The sequence below is a fragment of the Canis aureus genome, chromosome X (assembly GCF_053574225.1).
Source record: "Canis aureus isolate CA01 chromosome X, VMU_Caureus_v.1.0, whole genome shotgun sequence".
Lineage (NCBI taxonomy): Eukaryota > Metazoa > Chordata > Mammalia > Carnivora > Canidae > Canis > Canis aureus.
Window position 1 is genome coordinate 103,931,431 of NC_135649.1, and position 21,914 is coordinate 103,953,344.

The window sequence follows — 21,914 nt, forward strand, 5'->3', positions numbered from 1 at the left end:
GCCTTCAAAATGTTTTTAAGCAATTTAATATAGCTCTCATTGGAATGTCACAATTTTCAAAGTTATAGTTCAATCTCCCCTTAGTGTAACGCAATAAAAAGGTTACTCAGATGTCGTTTCCTTTGTATAAATAACATCAAAATGCTCCAATCCCAAAGCTGAAGAAGCAACGAGAAGAGTGAAGAGAAGCAGGCAGGAGCTGGGGGATGATGAGCTCAATGGGTATCATCTCCCGGGCCGGTTTCCTCTCCTGTCCTCCACAAAACATTCTGGGTGACACCCCTCTGCGTCTTCTGCTGTGGGCACCAGGCCCGGCCGATCGGGTGCTTGGAAGGCGGGGGAGTCGTGGCAAGGGTGCCCGGGAATGAACAATGCAGATGAACCTCTGTGACCAAGGCCCATCCGAGAGGAAAACAGGCGCCAGGCAGATGCCTGCTGCACAGAGGCCTTTCAGGGAAAGGAGAGTCTTTCACCCCGCCCGGGCCTGTGCTGCCTAATACCTAAGTGGGCCATAGTTTGGGGGGAGATAAAGAGAAGCGGGTGAGAGAAAGGACAGGCATTTTCTTTGATGATCAGTCCCTTTTGCAGTTGGCAGAGAGTTAAAAGCCTTTTCTGGATATTTTTGCCTGGGGCCCCAGAATTCCAATCAGCCGGATCTTTGTTTACAATTCTCTGTGTGGGGTACACACCCCCCTACCCCCCAAACCAGGCCTGTGAAAGAAGGAAAGAAAAAGAAAGAAAGAAAGAAAGAAAGAAAGAAAGAAAGAAAGAAAGAAAGAAAGAAAGAGGAGGGAGGGTGGGAGGGAGAAAGCTGGCCTGGAATTGATTGTCCAGTGTGGAAGACTGTCAACAACTGCATTTTCTATTTGTACTATTTAAAAGATGGTGTTGGTGGTCTCTTCGTTTCTCAGAAAAGGGAAATTTTACACCTGTTAGATTATAGTCTTGGAGCTATTAGAGAGAACACACAGTGACAGATAACACCAACTCTCTATTATCCATGAAAAGAAATAAGTAAAAATCACTCCTAGGTCTCAAATTCACTTGAACTATGGGTTTCAATCTTGCTAGCCTTTTGGGATTCTCTGAGCAGAATACATCAGTTTTTAATTTCTTCCTCGCGCTTTGCGAGCCTTAAGTTGGGCGAATGATACACACTGAAATGGCCCCAATAGCAGCAAAGGGGGAACTGAGGAAAGAAAATGAGGCCCAGATAAAGAAAGGGGGGGGGTACGGAGGGGAGACCAATCAGCGCCCACCCTCAGGAGGGTAAAACATCAGTTGTCATTTGCTCAAATAAAATACCCCTCCCGGCCGGCCGCAGCCTTCCTGCCATTCCCCGGTGCAGAGAAGACGGACTAAGCTGCTCCTGCTCCGGGCGCCAGAACCTGTGCTCAGACCCGCAAGGTCTAAAGCGCGGGAAAGAGTGTGATCCTCGGCGGCGTGCGACACAGCATTTCAGGCGATCCTGAGAAATCTACTTCCCGCTCAAAAAAATAAAAAAATAAAAAAATAAAAAAATAAAGAATCTGGGATCTGCTCACTGAATCCCAAAGAAAACCTGCCCAGGCTCACTTTGGGCGCATCTGCTCCGGGCAGCTCGTCGTGCTCGCTCCCCCCGCCCCCCCACCCCGCCCGGGCCGGGTCTCGAGGGCCGCGCGGGGTCCCCGCGCCCCCGCCCCGCCCGCGCCCTCTCGCGGGCGCCCTTCCCGCTCCCCGCAGCCGCCCCGCGCCCCGCCGAGCGTCGGCGCCAGCGGGCTCCGCTCCGGTCCCCGAGAGGGCCCGGGTGCCACGACGTGGGGGCGCCTCCCTCCCGACGGGGAGGCGGCGGTGCCGGGTGCGCGGGGAGGCCAAGTGCTGCGGGCCCGCCCTGCCCCCGCGGCCCCAGGAGGGCCCTAGGCCTTGAGGGTCCCAGCTGCCCGCTACCGTCGCCCTCCTCGCAGCTGGGGGGCCGCCGTCCTTCTCCCAAAGATGCAGAGTGTCCCCGAAACGGATCCCGGGTGGGGGGGGGCTGGAAAGTCCGAGGGCACGAGGGGGGCCGCAGGGGGGAGGACGCGACTGCCCCAGATTTGGAGGAGACGCCTGTCAGCGCGTGGAATGCGAGCCCTTTTGCGCAGTTATTTTTATTCCGGGGCCTTTCTTCCTCGTCCTCGTCCTCCTCCTCTATTTTTTCCCCTTCTGTTCAGCTATTTGTGTTTTCTGATCGGGTAAGTGATTTGCGGCAGGAAATTAGATAGCTTTATTCCAGAGGCCCTGTGCTTCTAACGGTATCTATTGCAGAGCCGGCTCTTAGTCGCGGGCTTTTTTTTTTTTTTTTTTTTTTTTTACTTGCAGGTTATTTTGTGACGAAGGGAACAGAACGCTGCTCAGCCTTGGCATCTTCCCTCCTCCCTTCAACACAATGCAACTCTCAATTAAACCCGGGGACACCCACGTCTCCCTTCCCACAGGACCCCTTCCATCTGCTCCCCCCACTCTGAAACACCAGCCTTTTCTGGGCAGGGAAAGCCTCGTGTTGAACTTCCCAATTAGTGAGGCACATCACAAAACAAGAGACTCTAAAGAGCCATTATCACTCCTATTTTTGGACCCGCTTTCCTAGGCCTTACCTATTAAATGTTTTCATGGCCTTCGCAAGACCTTAAAATCCTGCAGGGCTGAGAACGTGAGTATGCAGACGCTGCACGTCTGGAGAAGCTCGATTTGTGTTGTTCTGATTGATGAGCGAGGCTTAACACACTAGTGCAAAAGAAATAAGCTATGGATTGATTTGAACTGATAGTTTTTCATCTGTGTAAAGTCCTCGTTAGTATACTTTCCACCAGAGGCTCTAAGAGCTTCCACAGAGCTCATCATTTCTAGGTTGAACAACTCCAAGGGGGATGGACAGGAACCTTGCCTTCCTCTGTTCTGTTTCCTGGCCAGCCCAAGTGGGGGTAGGTGATTTGTGAGCAGTGGAGAGTGGTGGACTCTGGGTTTGCCAATTTCCAGAGGCAGATGCTGCTGGAGGGAGGTACTACCTGGGGGAGGTGGAGCAGGCCATGGCCAGATTGCCGGAGAGTGACAAAGTAGGGCCAAGTCAGAGGTGGGGGAACTGGACTCAGAAGGTGTGGGAATCATTGAGGCAAACACTGGAGAATCCTAGACTCCGAAGGTGGGGTATTCTAGTGTCATAAGGTGGGAAGGGATCTCAGAGCCAGAATGGGGGGGGTGCCACAGAGACCACTGCAAAGAAAAGAAATCTTAGAGGCGCTACCTTCAAATGACCCCTCACTTGGGACTGAGGAACCTTTTGGCGCAGGCGGCCAGGACTCCATGCACAAACACCCCAGAGACAGCGGAATCAGATCTCAGGCTGGTGTGGCAGCCTCTGCACGCTCGCCTCGCCCCACCCCCAATTATTCCACTTCTCGGGCCAGTGTTTCCTGAGGTTCTCCAGCAAGAATCCACCCAGCAATTATCTCCCCTCTCGCGCGTATGGGGGGGGCATTTAACCACGAACGCGCTGGAGAAGAAAGGTACAGATGGGTCTTTTATTGCACACTTGGAAATGTTTCCAAGGCTTTTGTTTTCTTCCCCCATTCATTCCTGCAGTATCACTGGGATCTGCCAACTTCAGCGCCCAGAGGCTGCGGGGAAGGGCCCGGCCCACCCGGAGACCCCCGCTAGGGGGCGCGCTCTGGCCGTGGCGCCGAGCCGAGCCGAGCCGAGAGGGGGGCTCCGCGGCGAGGACGCCGACCGCGGGGGTCTGCTTGGGCCTCGGGACTGACGCGGGCGTCGGGTCCCTCGCTGCTCCTGACGTGAGCTGCAATCCGTGCGCCCTACACCCCCCAGGTCCGGGGGCGCCGGGAGCAACAGCTGCGGAACAACGCTGGCCGCTCGGCGGCCGCCTCGACCCTGGCCGCACCCAGGGGCCCGCCGTCCGGCGGCTGCAGAGGAGAAACCAGATGGTGGTGATTACAGGGCGCCGACAAGTTTCCCTCTCTGGTCTGGAAACCTGGGGAACCGTGCGTCAGGAGATGGGGGGTCCCTCCGAGGGACTCGGGGCGAGAGCCCAACCGCCTGCTTCTCGCCCCCGAGAAGGGGGCGCCTCCCGCTCCGCCCCCTCGCCCCCCGCCTTCCCGGGGCACACGTGAGCTGCGACCCTCCCGCCCGGCTTTGTGCGGAGAGCAGGGCTGGAGAAAGCCCGGGTTGGCCGCCCGAGTGGCTGATTGCGGTGGGGGTGGGGTCTGCTTTCTCTCCGGTTCTCGCTCCCCACCCCCTTCGCAGCCCGCGGAAGGGTACCCAAGAGTGACAAAGTTTGCAAATAAGGGGAGCTGTCCCAAGGCAGTGATCGCACCCACACGTCCGTACCTTGAGGGCTCGGCCGCGCTCCTCGGGACGCTCCCGAAAGCTCTGCTTCCCAGCAAACCTCTCCCAGCTGAGCGGTGCTGGCGGAGCTCGGGGTTCGGGCGGACTACACGGCGAAGAAGGGGGCACGACACACGCCAAGGAGTCTTCCCTAGCAATCCAAGTTGTCAGTCCCTTTGGACGTTTCCAAGGGCTGATCCTTGGAAAACACATCAACAAACAACACCGTCCACGGACGGATCCCAGCAGCCTTGGGGAGGACTGAGGCAGGGGTGGGGGGTGGAGGGCAAGCAGGGGGCAGACAAGGCGAGGGGCAAGTGCTAGGCAAGCGGATTATGTCCTATTTCCTCCTATTATCAGGCTTCCACGAGGAGAGACCACGATTTGTGCATGAAATGTATACCCCGAAGTGGGTAAGACTCTGAAGGCAGCATCTGAGGAAGTTAACCTTGGCTGGTTGGAGTTAAGGGGGGGTAGGGGTGAGGCAAATATTTCTGTTTGTGCCCTCCGGCTCTTCCCAGCACCGGCTGTCAATCCCGACGCTTGTTATCCTCACAAGGCTTCAGTTTGTTTGCCTGATCTCAGCAAGGTTTTCTTCCACAAGTAGAACTATAATTGCTATAATTCTACTGTATCATTTGGATCATTGCAGTATTGTTGTTTTCTCTCCCTCTTTCTCTCCTCCTAACACTGCAATAACGCGCTCCAGTGTTAAATTAGCAGGTTGCGGAAGACCATAAATGAATGAAAGTTTGTTAAAAAAAAAAAAAAGAAAATAAATAAATAAAACAGCAAAATTACTTGGCAAAGGGGATATCACATCACAGAGAATCCTTGAGTGTAATCAGGACTTATTGTCTTCCCTTCCAATGGCTTCCAAATTGGTAGCCAGACCCCAGTGAAGTTTATTTCTATTGTTTAAATACATGTTTTGAAGAGGTTGAGCATAATTTAAGGAGACCTGGGTGTCCGGTGAGGCTGAAAGCCCATCACTGCCTTATTTATCTATGTGTATACTGCACAGCAAATTAAAACATCTCAAATGCAAAGTGTGCAAGGTTAACTCTCCTCCAAACATTTTCACCCCTGGAAAATGACATTTACTGCCACCCCCTTATCCTGAATTTCTTGCAAATATAATTTTGAAACTGCAGTGTAGAATTAGTTCTCAGCACAGAAAGGAAAGGGGGTTTCTTCCATGCGCCTCTTCTAGGTAGTTATTATTTCCAGTCTTGGGGACAAGCCTCGTCTTTCACCATAAACAACAGTTTTAAACACTTCTGACCCTCACTTCCAGGCATAACTGTCATTTTTATCTCAGTGATTGATTTGTAAAGGCAAATGAACCTGCAAACTATTGTTTTCTAGGCAGCCCAGGAAAAATAAAGCAGCAACAACAACACTTACAGACCCCAAAGACTAGAGGAGTCAGGAGTTGTGAATAACCAAGTACAAATGTGAAAAATATTACCACTAAAATGAAATTCCTCTGATTCGTGGGTAAAAGAAAGTGAGATGAAAACACAGTGAAGTGTCATTTTGCTGAGAGCAAATATGAAATTGGCTAACCTAAAAGTTTTTATACATACCCTATAGCCCAATTCTTACAAGTCTAGCTACTCAACAAATCAATTAAATTCTTCCTAGACATTAGAAGTATCTTTTTTGTTTGTTTGTTTTCTAAAATAACAAATAGGAAGGGCACCTGGCTGGCTCAGTCCGCAGGGAACGCGACTCCTGATCATCCTGTAGTGAGTTCAAGCCCCATGTTGGGTGTAAAGCTTACCTTAAAAAAATAAAATTAACAGATAGGATAACACATATATCCTAAACCCATATTCTGGTTACACACCATGGAGATGCCAGCAGGTTCTGTCTCCCGGTGGGTATGCTGGAAAAGTTCTCTGTTGTTTTTTAATTTAATCTTTCGGGAATAGGAAGAGTCAATTGTAGATTTTGAAGTTGGTATTGAATTGTGACAAAGATCATCTCAGGGCTGTCGGGGCCTTTCTCTCCAAAGTGAATGGCCTTCCCAGGAGCGTCCTCACTGGGGGAAGACTGGTTAGAAATATCAAAAATAAACAAAATAAAATAACAAAGCTAGTGTTTTCACACAGGTTTCCCAAAGAAACACATTATATTCCATTAATAGAATTAGATTTAATTCCAGGGGTCATTAAGTCAGAATCAGAAACTCTATGTCAACCTCCTCTTTTACAGTGGATGATTAAAATTAGAATACACCCCAGCAGAAAGTCCGACTTCTCTTTTTAAAAAAGGAGAACAGCTGCAGAAGGGGGAGGAGGGAGACGGAAGCAAAGAAATCTTCCACCGAAAGAGTTGAAACCCTGTTAGGCTCTCAGAAATGATTTGTGCGTTTGTGTCGCTTTTTGTTTAACACGATCTATTTGGGACTCAGTTTTCAGCCCACTCCCTGCGTGTGCGGAGCCGACTCTGAAGTCACGGAGCCACCCAGCAGCCGGGTCTTGCGGATTTCCGACGCAGGGCCCTCCGGGGAGGGAAAAGTGCCTCCGTTTCTCCCAGCGACCAGCCGCGGGGACACCCGGGAGGGTCCGAGGCGAGGCTGGAGCCTTGGAGGAGACCGACGCGTCCTTACAGCTGCGTCGAGCCCCGCTCGCCGGGAGTGGGCTCTCGGGGCTGGGGAGGAAATCAGCGCGCAGAGCGGCAGCTGAACGCCGAATGGGACAGTGTAAAAACTGGAACTGTTGGTGGGGATGGAAAAGGGAAGAATGCAAGAAAGGCAGGAGAAGATCCCAGGTGCCTTGGATCAGCAGGCAGGGCTTAAGAGGAAATCAAATGTCAGGGGTGGCTCAGGGACTCCTCCGTCCCGCAGCCCCGTCATCTGAGTGTAGGAAAAACTGGTGAGACTCAAACTAAAAAACAGAAAGAGGGACACAGAGAGACATCTTTTTTCCTCTTGCCTGTAATAGTAGTAGTAATAGCGGCATGAGTATTAACATTGTTAATGTACCTATTCCCAACCCTTCATTCCCCCTCAAGTTGCGTCTCGAATTCTCCTGCCAAGCCAGCCCGATCGTTTGGCCACCCACCCACCAGCATCCAAGAGTTATGCAGATGTTTATGGCTGAAAAAAAAAATCCCAGTTATGCATCCTTGTATTTTTAAATACTGACTGTAAGTGATTCAAGTATAATCCTTTGTAAAACGCTTTTCTCTTTGACACATTGAAGGGGTTGAGACCGGAAAACCCGGCGTGGATTCCCCCTCCCCGACCCCTCTCCCACCCACCACCGTCGCCCCCACCTTGCCATTGTCGGGGCCCCTGGCCGGCCCTGGAGCCCTGCACCCAGGCCAGGGGGACGTCCGTGCTAAGCCCCTCGCCCAGGTTTGACCCAATGTCAGTCCCAGCTGGTCTCGATTCCTCAGCGCTGGACGCGCAGGAAGTTGTCTGGTAAGAGCCGCGTTCACCGCAGGCTCATTCTCTTCCCTTTGCTGTGGGAGCCAGGCCCGAAGAATTCAGAATCGTAGGCGCTCACGCACGCTAGAAGCCGAACCTGGGTCCTTCGCACCCTGGAGCCCTCGGGGCCCCCACAGGTCCGCTCCCTGCACCGAGACCTGAGAGGGTCCAGCCTCGGGGTGACCGCCTAATGGAGGCGAACTTGCGGGAAGAAGAGGGAAGCGAGTCTGGGAAGAAGGGGAGCCTCCCAGACTCCGTCCGCAGTTGACACTCGCCTGTCCCGTCCTGCCCGGCAGGTGCTCTAGTGAAGGCCGCGCGCCTTCGGCACAGCTTTGTCCCTAAGGGCACTTTTTCCAGAGTTAAAGACTGAGGTGAGAGAGGTTGGGGGACGCCGCCAACCCGAGAACAATCTCTCGGCTCAGGGTGGAGGCTAACAGCTCAGGGCGCTGGGCCACAGGAGGAAAGCGAACGCCCAGAGAGCAACTGTTGGCTCGCGGCCAGCACCCTGACCCCCGGGAGGCCGTCGGGCCTAACGCGGACGGCGACCTGGCGCCCCGAGATCAAGGGCTGTCCCGGGAGCGCAACCCTGGCTTTGCAAAGTACCAAGTCGGTCTGAACGCGAGCCTCAAGGCCTCGCCTCCAGGAAGCGAGGTCCTCTGGTTGGTGGAAGGGGCGCACGTCGTCGCCCAAGTGGCACCCACAGGCCTGAGATCAGAAGAAGCTAGAGCCACGGGCCAGCCCTGATGGGCTAAAGGGGAGTCTACAGGAAGAAATGGAGAACTTAGAGAATTGTTAGTTAAAAACATAAAAAAGAGGGGGAAAAAAACGGTTCGGGGCGAGTGCCCGCGTCTCCTAGAGCTCTGCCACCGCCCCCCCACCCCTCGCCGGCCTTTCCGCACTCCAGTCCAGGCTTTGCTCGGAGCCCGCAGCCCGGCGCAGCCCGGCCTCTGGCGAGAGCCAATCACAGGGCGCCTCTCAGCACGTGGAGGAGAGAGACTCCAGAGCTCCGCGCCCGCCGCTCACTACACTTGTTACAGCTTGTCCTGAGCGCGGAGAGGGCGAGCTGGGGCCGCGTGCAGGGCGGGAGCCGGCAGCCAGCAACCGAGGGAGGCAGAGAGGCACAGAGATCGCAGTAATATCCATTATAACAGCCATCTAACCCCACTCCCCAACACACCCCCATCCATCCCACCCTCCAGGAGAGGCAGCCAGCGGCCCGGCTCTCTGCGTCCAGGGAAAAAGCCCCAGCCATGAGCAATCAGTACCAGGAGGAGGGCTGCTCCGAGAGGCCCGAGTGCAAAAGTAAATCTCCAACTTTGCTCTCCTCCTACTGCATCGACAGCATCCTGGGCCGAAGGAGCCCTTGCAAAATGCGGCTGCTGGGAGCCGCGCAGAGCTTGCCCGCCCCACTGGCCAGCCGCGCCGACCAGGAAAAGGCCGTGCAAGGTAAGGCTGCGCCCGGCAGGCACCTGCAAAGAGCGCTGGGCACCGGTTTGGATGTTGGATGTTCAGGGGCCAGGGGCCTGGGGTTATCAAGCTGGAGATGGAGGAAAGAGAGAGAACAACTCCGAGGCCTGGTGCCTCAAAGAGCGGCACACGTCTCGCCAGGGTCTGTCTTTCCCTTCCCCTCAGCTTCCTGAAGCACAGGCCGTGCTTCGCTTGGGGGCGGGGGGAGGGGGGCTTAGATTCTCGGTATTGGTCTTTAGGTCGTTTAAATGCTCCGTGTGGTGGCCTCGGGGGGTGCTCTGAAGAGGGGCGACAGGTCAGAAACAGCAGGTGCCGGGTGGACCTTGTAACAACTTGAAGACAAGAACCCCTAAAGCTGTGAATAGGGGTCTCCAGGCAGAGTGAGCCTCGGTCTTTCCTCTTTGGAAGATTTCTTTATACGCGGTGTTCCCCCACCCCCCTCCGCCCTTTCTTTCTTTTTTTAATTGTAGATTACTTGTGACCTTTTAAACCCAAGCTTTGCAGAAAACATCTCCCTGGGATTACCCAAATGCTCCTTATTGTATTTGAAATGTATTTAATGTTCGGCTTCTGGGTGCTATTTTTTTTCTCTGCTGTGTTATTTTTAAAACTAGAGTTGAAATATTTCTAAGGTTTTGGGGGCTTTTTCCCCCTAAAATTAAAAATTCCAAAACAACCCGTCATTTTGCCCCGAACCTGTTACACTCAAGTTTCGCCTTGAGCTGCCCGCAGAAGTATCACAGGGAAAAAGAATGGTTGGTCTCTTTTAAAATCCAAAAACCAGCGGTCCAGCCGCAGGGCCACTGGGAAGACAGGAGCAGATGGCGAGAAGGGGCCGTTTAAAATAAAACTGACTTTTTCCTTTTCTTTTTTTAGCCTGCAGTGGCACCTGTGCCAGGCGCTTCCTCGAAGGGAAAGAGCGACCTGTGCCTGTTGTACCCCCTTATAACCCCCTCCCAGGCCTTCCGAGCCCATTTTCTGCAGGACGATTTTTCTTTGCCTTTCTGTGCAAGGAGCCCCCGGCCCCCTCCCGCTGCGGGCTGTCGGGCTGGCCCGCGCTCAGGGCCACCGGGCCACCTTCTCAGCCCCTCAGGGGTCGCCCACGGGCAGTGCCCCTGTCGCCAGCCTGGGCCTGCGTGGCAGAGCAGCAGCCAGAGGTCGTGCGCCAAGTTTTCAGGGTGGTGGTGGTGTATTTTTTTTTTTTAAGTTGTTGAATGTTTTCAGATTCTCCCCTGCCCTGAAATGGGGAAGGGAAAAAAGTGTGAGAGAGAAGAGAGAGGGAGGAAAGGGAAAGAAAAAGAAAGGAAGAAAGGAGGAGGGGAGCGAGTGGGCAAAGCTCGGGAAAAGGAAAAGGAAGGAAGGGGGAGAGGAGAAAGATGAGGAAAGGAAGGGAGAGACGCGTAGAGAAGGAAAGAGAGAAGGAAGGTAAAAATGAAAGGAAGGGAGGGAAAGAAAGGTGAAGGAAGGAAATGAAAGGAAGAGTGGGAGAGGGAAAGGAGAGACGAGAGGGACGAAGGGAGGACACAAGAAAAAAGGAGAAGAAAAAGAAAGGGAAAGACGTGAAGAAACAGAAAAAGCCAGAAAAGTGGGGAAAGAGGGGAAGGGGGTCCGAGGCCGGGAGCGCGCGGGAGGAGGGGGCCGGGGCCTGGGGCGAGAGCGGCGCAGGGGCGGCCTCGGGCGGCGGCCCGGCGGGGACGCCCGGCTGGCCGGCGCGCTGACCGCTCTCCCTTGCCCGCAGGCTCCCCCAAGGGCAGCGGCGCCCCGTTCGAGGCTGAGCTGCACCTGCCGCCCAAGCTGCGGCGCCTGTACGGCCCGGGCGGGGGCCGCCTCCTGCAGGGCGCGGCGGCGGCGGCGGCGGCGGCGGCCGCGGCGGCGGCGGCTGCGGCCACGGCCACGGCGGGTCCGCGCGGGGAGGCCCCGCCGCCGCCGCCGCCAACCGCGCGGCCCGGGGAGCGGCCGGACGGCGCGGGGGCCGCCGTGGCCGCCGCGGCGGCGGCCGCCGCGGCCTGGGACACGCTCAAGATCAGCCAGGCACCGCAGGTGAGCATCAGCCGCAGCAAGTCGTACCGCGAGAACGGGGCGCCCTTCGTGCCGCCACCGCCCGCGCTGGACGAGCTGGGTGGCCCGGGGGGCGCCGCGCACCCGGACGAGCGCCTCGGCGCGGCCAGCGGCCCCGGTGGCGCCCCGGCGGCGGGTGGCGGTACGGGCGCCGAGGACGACGAGGAGGAGCTGCTGGAGGATGAAGAGGACGAAGACGAAGAAGAGGAGCTGTTGGAGGACGACGAGGAGGAGCTGCTGGAGGACGACGCCCGCGCGCTGCTCAAGGAGCCCCGGCGCTGCGCCGTGGCCGCCACTGGCGCGGTGGCCGCCGCCGCCGCCGCCGCCGCCGCCGCCGCCGTGGCCACAGAGGGCGGGGAGCTATCGCCCAAGGAGGAGCTGCTGCTGCACCCGGAGGACGCCGAGGGCAAGGACGGCGAGGACAGCGTGTGCCTGTCTGCGGGCAGCGACTCGGAGGAGGGGCTGCTGAAGCGCAAGCAGCGGCGCTACCGCACCACGTTCACCAGCTACCAGCTGGAGGAACTGGAGCGGGCCTTCCAGAAGACGCACTACCCAGACGTCTTCACCAGGTACGAGAGCGGGCCGGCCGTGCGGCGGCCGGCGGAGAGCGCGAGCGGGCCCGGAGGGGAAGGCGGGCGGCCCGGGGCCCCGGGTTGGGGCCGGGACTTGGCTCCCGGACTCGGCTCAGGTGTGCCCTCCCGTCGCACCCACCGCTGCTCACTAAACACTACCCACCCCCAGCCCCACCCCTCCTCCGGGTTTTAAGTTTGGACTGGGATCTCTTGCCTTCCCCAAGTCTCTCCAGTTTAATTTTTTTTTTCAAATGACAAGTTTTAGTTAGGAATGGCCTCTCCAGAGAGGGCCCGAGAGCGCCAGCTTGCAGGCGCGCGCACCCAGGGCACGTACGCCGGCCCCCAGGCGCTGCGGTGGCCGCCGGTCCCCGGCCGAGCCCCGGGCTATTTTTGGCCGCTGTGTGGTGCGCGCCCGCCACCCCCGCCCGCTGCCCCGGAGCCCGGTGGGTATCGGTTACGCTTTCGCCGTTCAGGGAAGCTGGAGCCCGCGCCCGCGGGAAAGGCCTTTCAAAAGATTCAAGTTCTGCCGTTTGAGGACTTCTGAAATAACGGAGGGGAGTCGGAACTGGGCAGGGTTTGGTGCCTGCACGTCTGCGGGGCAGCAGCCGGAATCTTCGCCTCTCCCCACTGTCCCGCCCCCCCCCAGGCCCGGCGGTGCGTTAAAGTGCGCGGGCTTGCAGGGCCGGGCCGTGATTGCCGGCAGCCCGGGCGACAGGCGACCGCGCAGCTGGGGGATTTTTCTCTTTGGACTGCCGTCCAGCCGGGGTTTCCGCCTGGTCCCGCTCCAGGTCCCTCTTGCCTGAGTGTTTTGGGGAAAGAGGTGAGATGACCGGACCCTTGGATGACTCGTTCATCCAACGTGGGGCGCTGGCCGGACTGAGGTTCTTCCCCTCCCACCCCCGGGCCACCGGCTGGGCTCCCGCGAGGAGCCAGGCTCAAGGCAAACTTCCTTCAGTGGGTAGGAAGGAAGGGAAGGGGGTCTGCCTGGCGCAGGGCTCCTGGGGCGCGGGCAGCTCCTTCGCTCAAGACGTGTGCAGCTTTTCAATATGCATTTTAGAAGTGGAAAGCTGCCCGCCCCTTTGAACCGGAGGAGAAATCGCTGCTCAGACCTCAGGAGGCCCGAGCCAACTCTAAAGTGGTGTTGATCTGGCAAGTAATTGCCAAACTCTCTCCTAATCAGTAATGGAAAAGTGTGGATCTGATGCTGGCAGACACTAAACTTGATCGTCCCTCCAGCTAAAGTTGGTCCTCCTCTGGATCATCCCGTCCCTTCATCATCTTTAAAAAAGAACATACATTTTAAAATCAGTGTGTGCTATCAAATAGCTAACTGGCCCATCTGCCTTTTGCATTTGTGACACGTGTATTTCAACAGGAGAAAATGAGGAGGTGTCAGTTGGCATCCAGGTCTGCCCTCCTTTGGCTTCTCGGGGTGGAACCACAGTATGTGGAGGGGGGCAGCTCCTCTTCGGGCTTATTTAGAGCCCCTTGGCTCAGGCAGGAAGCCAGCCTAAAGTGCCGGTTCAGATTTGCTGGTGCTGCCTGCAGCAGGGGCAACGGAAAGCACTTTAGGGAACCGTTTTTTCTCCTGGTCCTGAAGTTTCGGGTGTGGATGAGGGGGCCTGCCAACAGTGCAACCCTGGGTCCCAGGCTGGAGCAGCCCCCAGTCTTTCATATTAGCGGGGTTAGAGCCGATTATTCTCTGGAGCTCAGATTTTTGGTAAACAGGTCGTAAGCCATTTTACAGCATCTTAATGGTTTCCTATTTGCCTTAATTGTCGCAGTAATAACTGCAATGACGGGGTAGGGTTTCATTCAATTGACTCCCCCTGAGATGGGCAGGGTTTGTAGTGGGCACTGGAGTCAGGAGGTGCGCAGAATTTTGTTTAATCAAAAAATTACCCCACTGAACTCTTAACAAGCTTAACGTATCTCCAGAGGGTAATGGGGAGTATGACCTAAGGGGAAGAGGGAGGGAGGCGGGGAGGGGGGTGGGGGGTGGTAGGGAGATGGAAGGAAAGGCGAAGAGCTGGAGATGGAGAGAGAAAAGCGGGAGGGGGGAGGAGGAGGGAGACTGGAAAAAATTTTAAAGGCAGAAAGACACCGAGGGCAGGAAAACAAATTTTGCATGAGTACTTGTCCCAGGTACCATTAGGACAGAACAGGCTGTGAGCATTGTGTGCGTGTTTCTTGTCTAACTCTGGCTTCAGGGAGAATGAGGGCGAATCCGAGGGCCCAGTTAGGCTTATAGACTCAAGAAGCCACCCTTGTCACTTTTGAATATAGGATGCTACAGTGTAATATCCCATCTCCAGCAACGTGTCGTAGGTTTTTGTTTTCAACCAAATAGTAGGCACTTTGGTGGGGAAGGGATCATGAGATGCCCATATGTTTGGGGGTGAGGGCAGGCAGCCAGGGGAGACCCTGACAGAGGAGGCCTGCTAGCAAGGGGAAAGTGGCTTGAGAAGGGCTTGTTGGAGCCTGATGTGACCTCCTGTCTGTGTCGCTTTCTTCTAGGGAGGAATTGGCCATGAGGCTGGATTTGACTGAGGCCCGAGTCCAGGTGAGCTGCCCACAGAGAGGGAGGAGGGAGAGGGAGAGGGAGGGGTAGGGGGAAGGGTGGGAGAGAGAGGGGGCCAAGGGATTGGGGTGGGATGAGGCCCCCTTTATAAAACGAAGAGAAACAGAATCAGAAAAATAGACTCAAACCCTCATGCACAAAAAAGATGAAAATGTGAAGACCTGGGAGGTTGGAGGGGAAGATCTCTGGGTTTGGGAGCCCTGAGGAAGGGGTCCGGGACCAGAAGAGGGGTCTCAGAGTCCCTGCGCTGCTGTCAGGAGCTACCCCCCACCGCACCCCCCCCTCCCCTGTTCCACAGCCCCTGGAGGAAACAATCGGAGGACTGACTTCTCCTGATTGAAATAATGGGATGGAGCATGGATTTGGTTGTTAGACAAATCCGCTCAGCTCCAAGCAGGTATTTGGCTGCGATTAAGTCTCCAATCGGGCTTCATAAAAGCCCACTTAGTGCTAGAACAAACAGGGCCATTTGAAGGCAAAATGCTGTTTGATTTCCCCTCCGCCCGCACAAGGAGCTGGCTAATGCTATTTGATTTCCCATTTTTTATAGCAATGAGCGCACATTGATCTAATAGGGAGCGAGTGCAATGCTATTAAAGGTGTCTGCAGCCCCATACCAGAGTGCATTTCCCAACCCGGGCCTCATAACCAAAGAGACGATCAACACTGGGCAGCCCCGATGGCCAACAGAAAACAGATGTCCCTGGGTTAGGAGCTGAGTGAATCACTTTACAGTCAAAATCAAGCGCTGATAAAGCACAATAAATTCCATATGGCTCATTTAATACACAACAGCTTCTTGCATTAGAGGGCTAATGATGAGGCCTGTCCCCTCCTTTCTGTTGACACATTTCTCCATTGTCAAACAGAGATGTGACAGCAACTCCGTATTTTCAGCTCAGGGGAACGAGTCGTGGGAAAGTTAAATAACTTTTAAAAAGACAGAGAGCGCCCCCTCCCCTTCTCCTCTCTCCCTATTCACCGGAGAAGATGTAATTAAGTGAATATGAATTATTAGAGTCCTTTCGTTTACCTTTGGGGGGCCTCAGAGGTATTAATTCAATAATGAGGAATTGCAGGGGGACATCTTGATGATTGCAGTGGAGCCGGGAGAGACGATCTGTCTGGAAAAGGTTTCCACGTTCTTTGAGGGCATTCTGCATCCACTGCCTCCTCCCCTCCTTTACTCCTTTCACTGGCATCGAGGAGTGGCGGATATTCTCGTCTAGACAGATTTGGATACACAAAAGCTGCCCACCCAGCCTGGTCCCATCGAGTCTTACCTTTTCAAGCCTCTGAATTTCCACACTAGAGTGTTTCTCCCATTCACAGATAGATTACTTGAGGGCTGTGGAATCTTACGGATGGGCCCCTTTTCAGCGGAATTTTAAATAATCGACCGGTGTGGATTCTGGATTTCTCTTGCCCTAGGTGGCTGTCTAGAAGTCAAGCCAAGCTTAGATACCAGTGCTAGTAAGACAACCTACAGTGTGTATATATCAAACACACACATACACACACACACACAAATTCCTCGGGGATCACTTACATTATATTTTAATATAACTCTGTATAGCCCTGGAGTTCATTCTTAATTTTTAGACTTGTGTGCAGGCATCAACCCAAGCCTAAAAATATTAATGCCTTCAGGGGAGAAGGAGCATATCTTATTAGCTGTGGGTGTGATGAGCAGGTCACATAAAAATAATTTCATGCTCCTGGGAGTTATTTTTAGACCATGGTAGCTGCCACATTTCAGGTAAAGGTCTCCAGTAAAACTGCTTTCTATTAACAATTAGGAAGATACCTTGTGCTGGAAACCTCCCGCAAGCCTAGAACTGTCTTATTTAAATAACCTCTTTAAACCAAGTCCCGCAAAGAAATAAACGACCTGTTAGCTCTGAAGATGTGTGGGGTCGACAGGTAGCCTGCACCCTGATTTCTGTTTGTCCAGGGATTGCTGCATACCCGGGCCTGGCAGTCGGCGCCTTCCTGGGTGGAACCAGGCCCAGCAGTGAGCCCCTGCAGATAGCAGGCCGCCAGGCCCCAGGTTTCCTTTCCCAGAGGACTTCCCCGCTACAACGTAGACTTGTTTGCTGGGGCATTTCTTCCCTCCCTCCTAGTTTTCCCCAAGCTCCCGAATCCAGCTTAGTGCTCTTGGGTGTTCAAGAACTATTTCTGGAAAGAATAAGTGAACCGCCTCCCCGAGACCCCCTTTTCAACACAGCAGGGACTTTGCGGGCTCCTGGGTAAACCTGAAACAGGCGAAAACAGCTGATGCGCAGCAGAGGGCTGACGTGTGGCCATCTCTGGGTGGCTGCCCCCCGCCAAGAGTCACTGCCCAAGGCGAGCTTGCACATGCTGTATTTTATTCATTCCACATCAACAGCCTTATGAGTAAAGTTTTATTATCACCATTTTACAGATTAGAAAACTGAGGTTGAGAGGTTTAAGCGACGTGCCTAAAGATGCACAGTGAGCAGGTGGCAGCGGAGACGGTTAAACCTCGGTTTCCCCAACTCTAAACACCGGGGACCGCTTTCTTCCAACTTGGCAAGGAACTAGGCTATTCCAAATGTGCGCTGGAAAGGCCCTGCTCGCCCCCTGTCTCCCGCCGGCTCTAAGTTTGGGCTCCTTTTCGCCCCCGTCTGGCCCCGGGGCGGGGGGCGGCTCTGAGTCAGCCGAGGCCCCGGGGGGCGAGTGGGCGCCGGCCTCCGCCGAGGGGAGGGCGCGGGGGGGGGAGGCCCGAGCGCCCGCCGCCCCCGGAGCCCCGCCGCCGACCCGGCTCTCTCCGCCTCGCAGGTCTGGTTCCAGAACCGTCGGGCGAAGTGGCGCAAGCGGGAGAAGGCGGGCGCGCAGACCCACCCCCCGGGGCTGCCCTTCCCGGGGCCGCTGTCGGCCACGCACCCGCTGAGCCCCTACCTGGACGCCAGCCCCTTCCCGCCGCACCACCCCGCGCTCGACTCGGCCTGGACGGCCGCCGCCGCCGCCGCCGCCGCCGCCTTCCCGAGCCTCCCTCCGCCTCCGGGCTCGGCCAGCCTGCCGCCCAGCGGGGCGCCGCTGGGCCTGAGCACTTTCCTCGGAGCCGCCGTGTTCCGACACCCGGCCTTCATCAGCCCGGCGTTCGGCAGGTAACGCGCGGCCTCGGGGAGTCTGTCTGTCTGTCTCTCGCACGCACACGGCCTGGGGGCAGGGAGGAGGCCGGAGGCGGGAGACCCTCAGCGGCTACGCACGTCTTCGCTCTTTGGCCAACCCTCAGATTTAGCCAAAGAAAATACTCTCTAATATTTTTTGCTTCAAACTGTGTGGATCTCGAAGGGAATGAGTTGGGGCCAGGAGCAGAGGGGAGGGCGGTGGCAGTGCCAACAACCGTGACGACTGGGAGTGCTCAGGGAAAGCTGTAAAAGTACCACGGAAGGCACCAGCCGCCGGGGCCATAGGTGGTCTGTGTGTAAACGTGTGCAGGTGTAGCCTGCAGAGCTGGGATGACTGTCAGCCTTTTTTTTTTTTTTTTTTTTTGCAAAAATCCTTCCCCATGCTCCAAAGCCTGGCAGAGGAACACAGCTCTGGTTTCCACACGAGCCCGGGAGCCACGGGCCCTCTGGGTGCAAAGAATTCTTTCTTCTTCCCCAGACTCTAACTTCCCTGTCACTCAAGTGACCCGCTGCCAACCGTACCCCCATATGTGCAACCCCCCGACCCTCAGCGCGGCACAAGACAACGAAATAAAAGAAACAGTTCATCGTATATTATAATTCCCTTTCTTTAAGTGAACATCGAATGATGAAATAAAAAGTCTGTATTATCACCCAGACAAAGAAACAAAGGAGGGATGTATTAAGTTGGAAAGTGCAGTGAAAATAAAACTGAATGCAGCTTCAATGATCTCTCTTTGGGAGAACAAAGAAATAATAGATTCATCCAACTGCGCAGCCACTTAACAAAAATCATCTTTAGAGAAAAGTTTCAAAAAAAGACGCTAAGTAAAAGTAGTTTCATGTAACAAACCAATAAAATAAACAGCGAGAGGGCATTGAAGTGTAGTTAGTGACTCAGTTTACCAATGGAACCAGGGCATCTTACACCCTCTCCAGGCCACACTGTATTGTTTTTTCTGGGAGAACAACTTTAAGTCTTGTGTCCCCCGAAACCCACCCCCGCCCCCCCCGCCCGCCCCCTTTCCCTTCCGACAAGTGACTTGTAAAAGCTGGCGAAGCCCGGCTGGAGTGCCCGCCTGGGAGATTTGGGGAGGCTGCTAGAGCAGTGCGGTGGGGGGGCCTGAGGGCGTGGGGGGTGGCTGGGGGGAGCCTCCCGCTCCCCCCCTCGAAGCCAGGTGGGCTCATTTCTAATCCTGGAAACTCCGAGTTGGCCCCGCGGGAGTTTGGAGCCAGAGCCCTGGGGGGGAAGGAGGGGGAGCGTGGGGGGTTTGGAGGGGCTCTGGCCTCAGCCGCAGGGCCGCAGTGCGGTGCGAAGGGGGTGGAGGCGCCGTGAGAAGCAATCCCGGCGCCGCCCGGAGTTGGCGGCACGGACCGGGGTCCCAGGCTTGGGGGGCCAGGCTTGGGCGTCGCCGTGCACCGCGCGCGAGGTCGCGGGGTTCGGGGGCTCTCTGGGGCAAGGGGCGGCGATGGGAGGGAGTGTCGCCGCGCCCCACGCGGGGCGGCCGGTGCAGCGGAAGTCAGCAGGCGGCGCCCCCGCCCCCACCTCGCGGTCCCGGGCTGGCGCGGGAGGGCGGCCTCGTGGGCGGAGGCGCCCCGGGGAGAGCGCGAAGTCAGCAGCGTGGGTCTCGGTGGGGCTTGATCCCAGCCCCCCCCCCCGTGTCCTCCTCTCCTTTGTCGCTCTGCCTCCCCCTCCTGGCCCTTGGAGCTCCGGCCCGAGAATTCACCCCCTTCTTAGGCGAAGCCACACGATCCAGGCGCCCGCGCCGTTGGCTTTGGGGCCCCAGGACCCGCCTGCGCCCCGGCTCCGGGCCCTCGGGGTGCCTGGCCCCTTGGCCTTGCCCGCGTGGCCCCCCGCTCCAGGAAAGGCCCCCGGGCGCCGCAGCCCCCCGCGCACGCCCCCGCCGCCCCCGCGCACGCTCGCGGCCCTCGGCTCGGCTGCTGGGAGGCGGCGGCCACCGCTCAGCTCCCGAGGCCGTGACCGCGCTCTTTGCTCTCCCCGCAGGCTCTTTTCCACCATGGCCCCCCTGACCAGCGCGTCGACCGCGGCCGCGCTCCTGAGACAGCCCACGCCGGCCGTGGAGGGCGCGGTGGCGTCGGGCGCGCTGGCCGACCCGGCCACCGCGGCCGCAGACAGACGCGCGTCTAGCATAGCGGCGCTGAGGCTCAAGGCCAAGGAGCACGCCGCGCAGCTCACGCAGCTCAACATCCTGCCGGGCACCAGCACGGGCAAGGAGGTGTGCTAAAGGCTGCCCTCCTCCCTCGCGCCCCGGGCGCACCCCGAAAGGTCACCTCACTCAGCACCACTCAAGACCAAATGGAAACAGAGGACCAGCACACTCCCGAGACGGCACTGAGAGAGCGCGGCCGCCTTCGCAGCTGCCTGGACGCGGGCAAGGCAGCCCCGGCGCTACCGGACGTGGCACCTCCTCGGCCGGCTGTCCCCCGCCCCGCCCCGCCCCGCCCCGCCACTGCCAACCTCGCGCCCTCTCCAGCGTCCACTCGCTCCCGTTCTTACTTTGCTGAAAGCATCGGGGAGGTTTTCTCTCCAAGACGCCTGGTATTGAAGTTAAAAGAGTTAAAAAAAAAAAAAAAAGAAAAACAAACAAAAAAAAAACAAACCCAACCTCTCTCCCTCCCGGCACCCCACTTAGCTTTTTATTTTATTTCTTCCTTTAAACAGCATTTTGGCGCTCTAAGTTGATCTCCCCTGCGTGGGCCCCGGTGTGAAGCCAGGGCCAGGGAAGCGAATGAGAATCTGTAAGATAGCTAACAGTGCACTTAACAGAAAGGGGCGTCTTGTTCTTGTTCTCTTCTTTATCATACACCAACCAAGGTTTTTATATCAAACCAAAGGGAAATACTCTGCTAGAATATGGACTGTTGAAGTCACCAAACTGTGATTATTGATTCTGTACATACCATTGTTATTAAAAAAAAAAAAGAACAGAGCTTTGTATATTTGAAATGTTATAACGCAATTGCACTCAGCGTGGTATGGTAAAAGTTTGTCCTCCTGTAGATTCTTACTGTGTTGTAGATACGGTAGGGTTCCTAGACAAATATTTATGTACTCAAGCCCTTTATTTAACTTATTAACTGTAGAGGCTTCCGAAACCTTCAAGATAAAGGCAATGGTACAGTACTTTTGTGTAATGTGTAATTGTTATCACTTTTCCTTGCTATCTAGTGGAGAAGTGTCACGCTCAAAATAAAAAAAAAAAAATTATATGTTTAACAAAAGGAAGTGTGAATGCTCTGTGCGGGCGCTGAGGGGTCAGCAGAGGGGCCCCCCAGAGGCCAGGGGTGGGCCCCGGCGCCCGGCACCTCCTCGGCTTCTCCCGGCCCAGGCCCCCGGGCTGGACGGGCTCCCTGGGGGGATTCAGGTTTCCCCGCTTAGGTTAAGGACGCGGCCGCGGGGCTTCCCGCCACACCTCAGCCCGGGGCGCGCCGCAGCGGGGGGGGCGGGGGGGGCTGGGGGCCTGCGGGGGGTGCACCGGCGGCGGGGCTCGTGCTGGAGACAGAAGTTTGAAGCTAGCGGGGGTCTGGGGGTCTGGGCTCGGAGGGTGAGGGGAACTGTTCGTGGCAAGTGCCACGTAGCGAGGAAGTGCCGAGTCCGAGATGCCGGCGTTGGCGAGAGCCAGAGCCCGCGCCGGCTGCGAGGGGCGGGCTCCCCGGTGTGCCCGCGGGGAGGGGGTGCGCGCGCGTGTGCGTGTGCGTGTGCGAGGGAGAGGAAGGGGGAGAGGGAGAGAGAAGAGGCAGACACCGTGATGGAAAGGCGGTGAGGGGTATCCAAGTGGCAGATCTTAACTCGACAAATGTCATTACATCACTTATCCAGGCATTGGCAAATGTATACATTAAAAAAAATCTAAACAACTCGGGTTTCTTGAGGAGACCCGAGCGGATTCGCGACGTGTAACCCCGTCGGCGCCCCCCCCCCCGCGCCGGGAACCGTAGCTTCTCCCTCCCCGCGGCCCCCGGGCGCCCCTCCCGGTGACCGCGGGGTGCGCCCGCCCGCGGGGGCCGGGTCTCGCCGACGCTCCCGGGGTGATGGGAGAGGGAAGAGAAGCTTAATTAGTTTCAATTTGTAGTAATTAGCGCGCCGGACCTTTGGGGAGAGGGGCGGGCGGCGGCGGGGTGGGGGTGCTGCCGCGGCGTGACTCCGGGCGCGGGTGCCAGCCGCCCCCCCAGGCCGCGGGCCAGTCGGGCGCCGCGGGGGCGGGGGCGAGTCCCGGGGCCGTCGGGCTCCGCGCGCTCCGGCCGCGCCCTGCGGGGGGGGGGGGGTCCCC

At 56.7% G+C, this 21,914-nt stretch overlaps 1 protein-coding gene and 1 long non-coding RNA gene across 2 annotated transcripts; one reads left to right on the forward strand and one right to left on the reverse strand.

Moving 5' to 3' along the window:
- Positions 1-3,506: 3,506 nt before the first annotated feature.
- LOC144308062 (uncharacterized) lies at positions 3,507-5,067 on the reverse strand. The gene is made up of 2 exons (XR_013374696.1): positions 4,354-5,067; positions 3,507-3,929 (listed from the first exon to the last, which is right to left on the reverse strand). It is a non-coding gene; the product is annotated as an uncharacterized LOC144308062 (long non-coding RNA).
- Positions 5,068-7,842: 2,775 nt separating this feature from the next.
- On the forward strand, positions 7,843-20,865 carry ARX (aristaless related homeobox). The gene is made up of 5 exons (XM_077890415.1): positions 7,843-9,235; positions 10,995-11,883; positions 14,404-14,449; positions 17,270-17,598; positions 19,628-20,865. Exons 1-5 carry the CDS (start codon positions 9,040-9,042, stop codon positions 19,866-19,868), a joined length of 1,701 nt encoding a protein of 566 aa, XP_077746541.1. The 5' UTR covers positions 7,843-9,039; the 3' UTR covers positions 19,869-20,865.
- Positions 20,866-21,914: the final 1,049 nt, after the last annotated feature.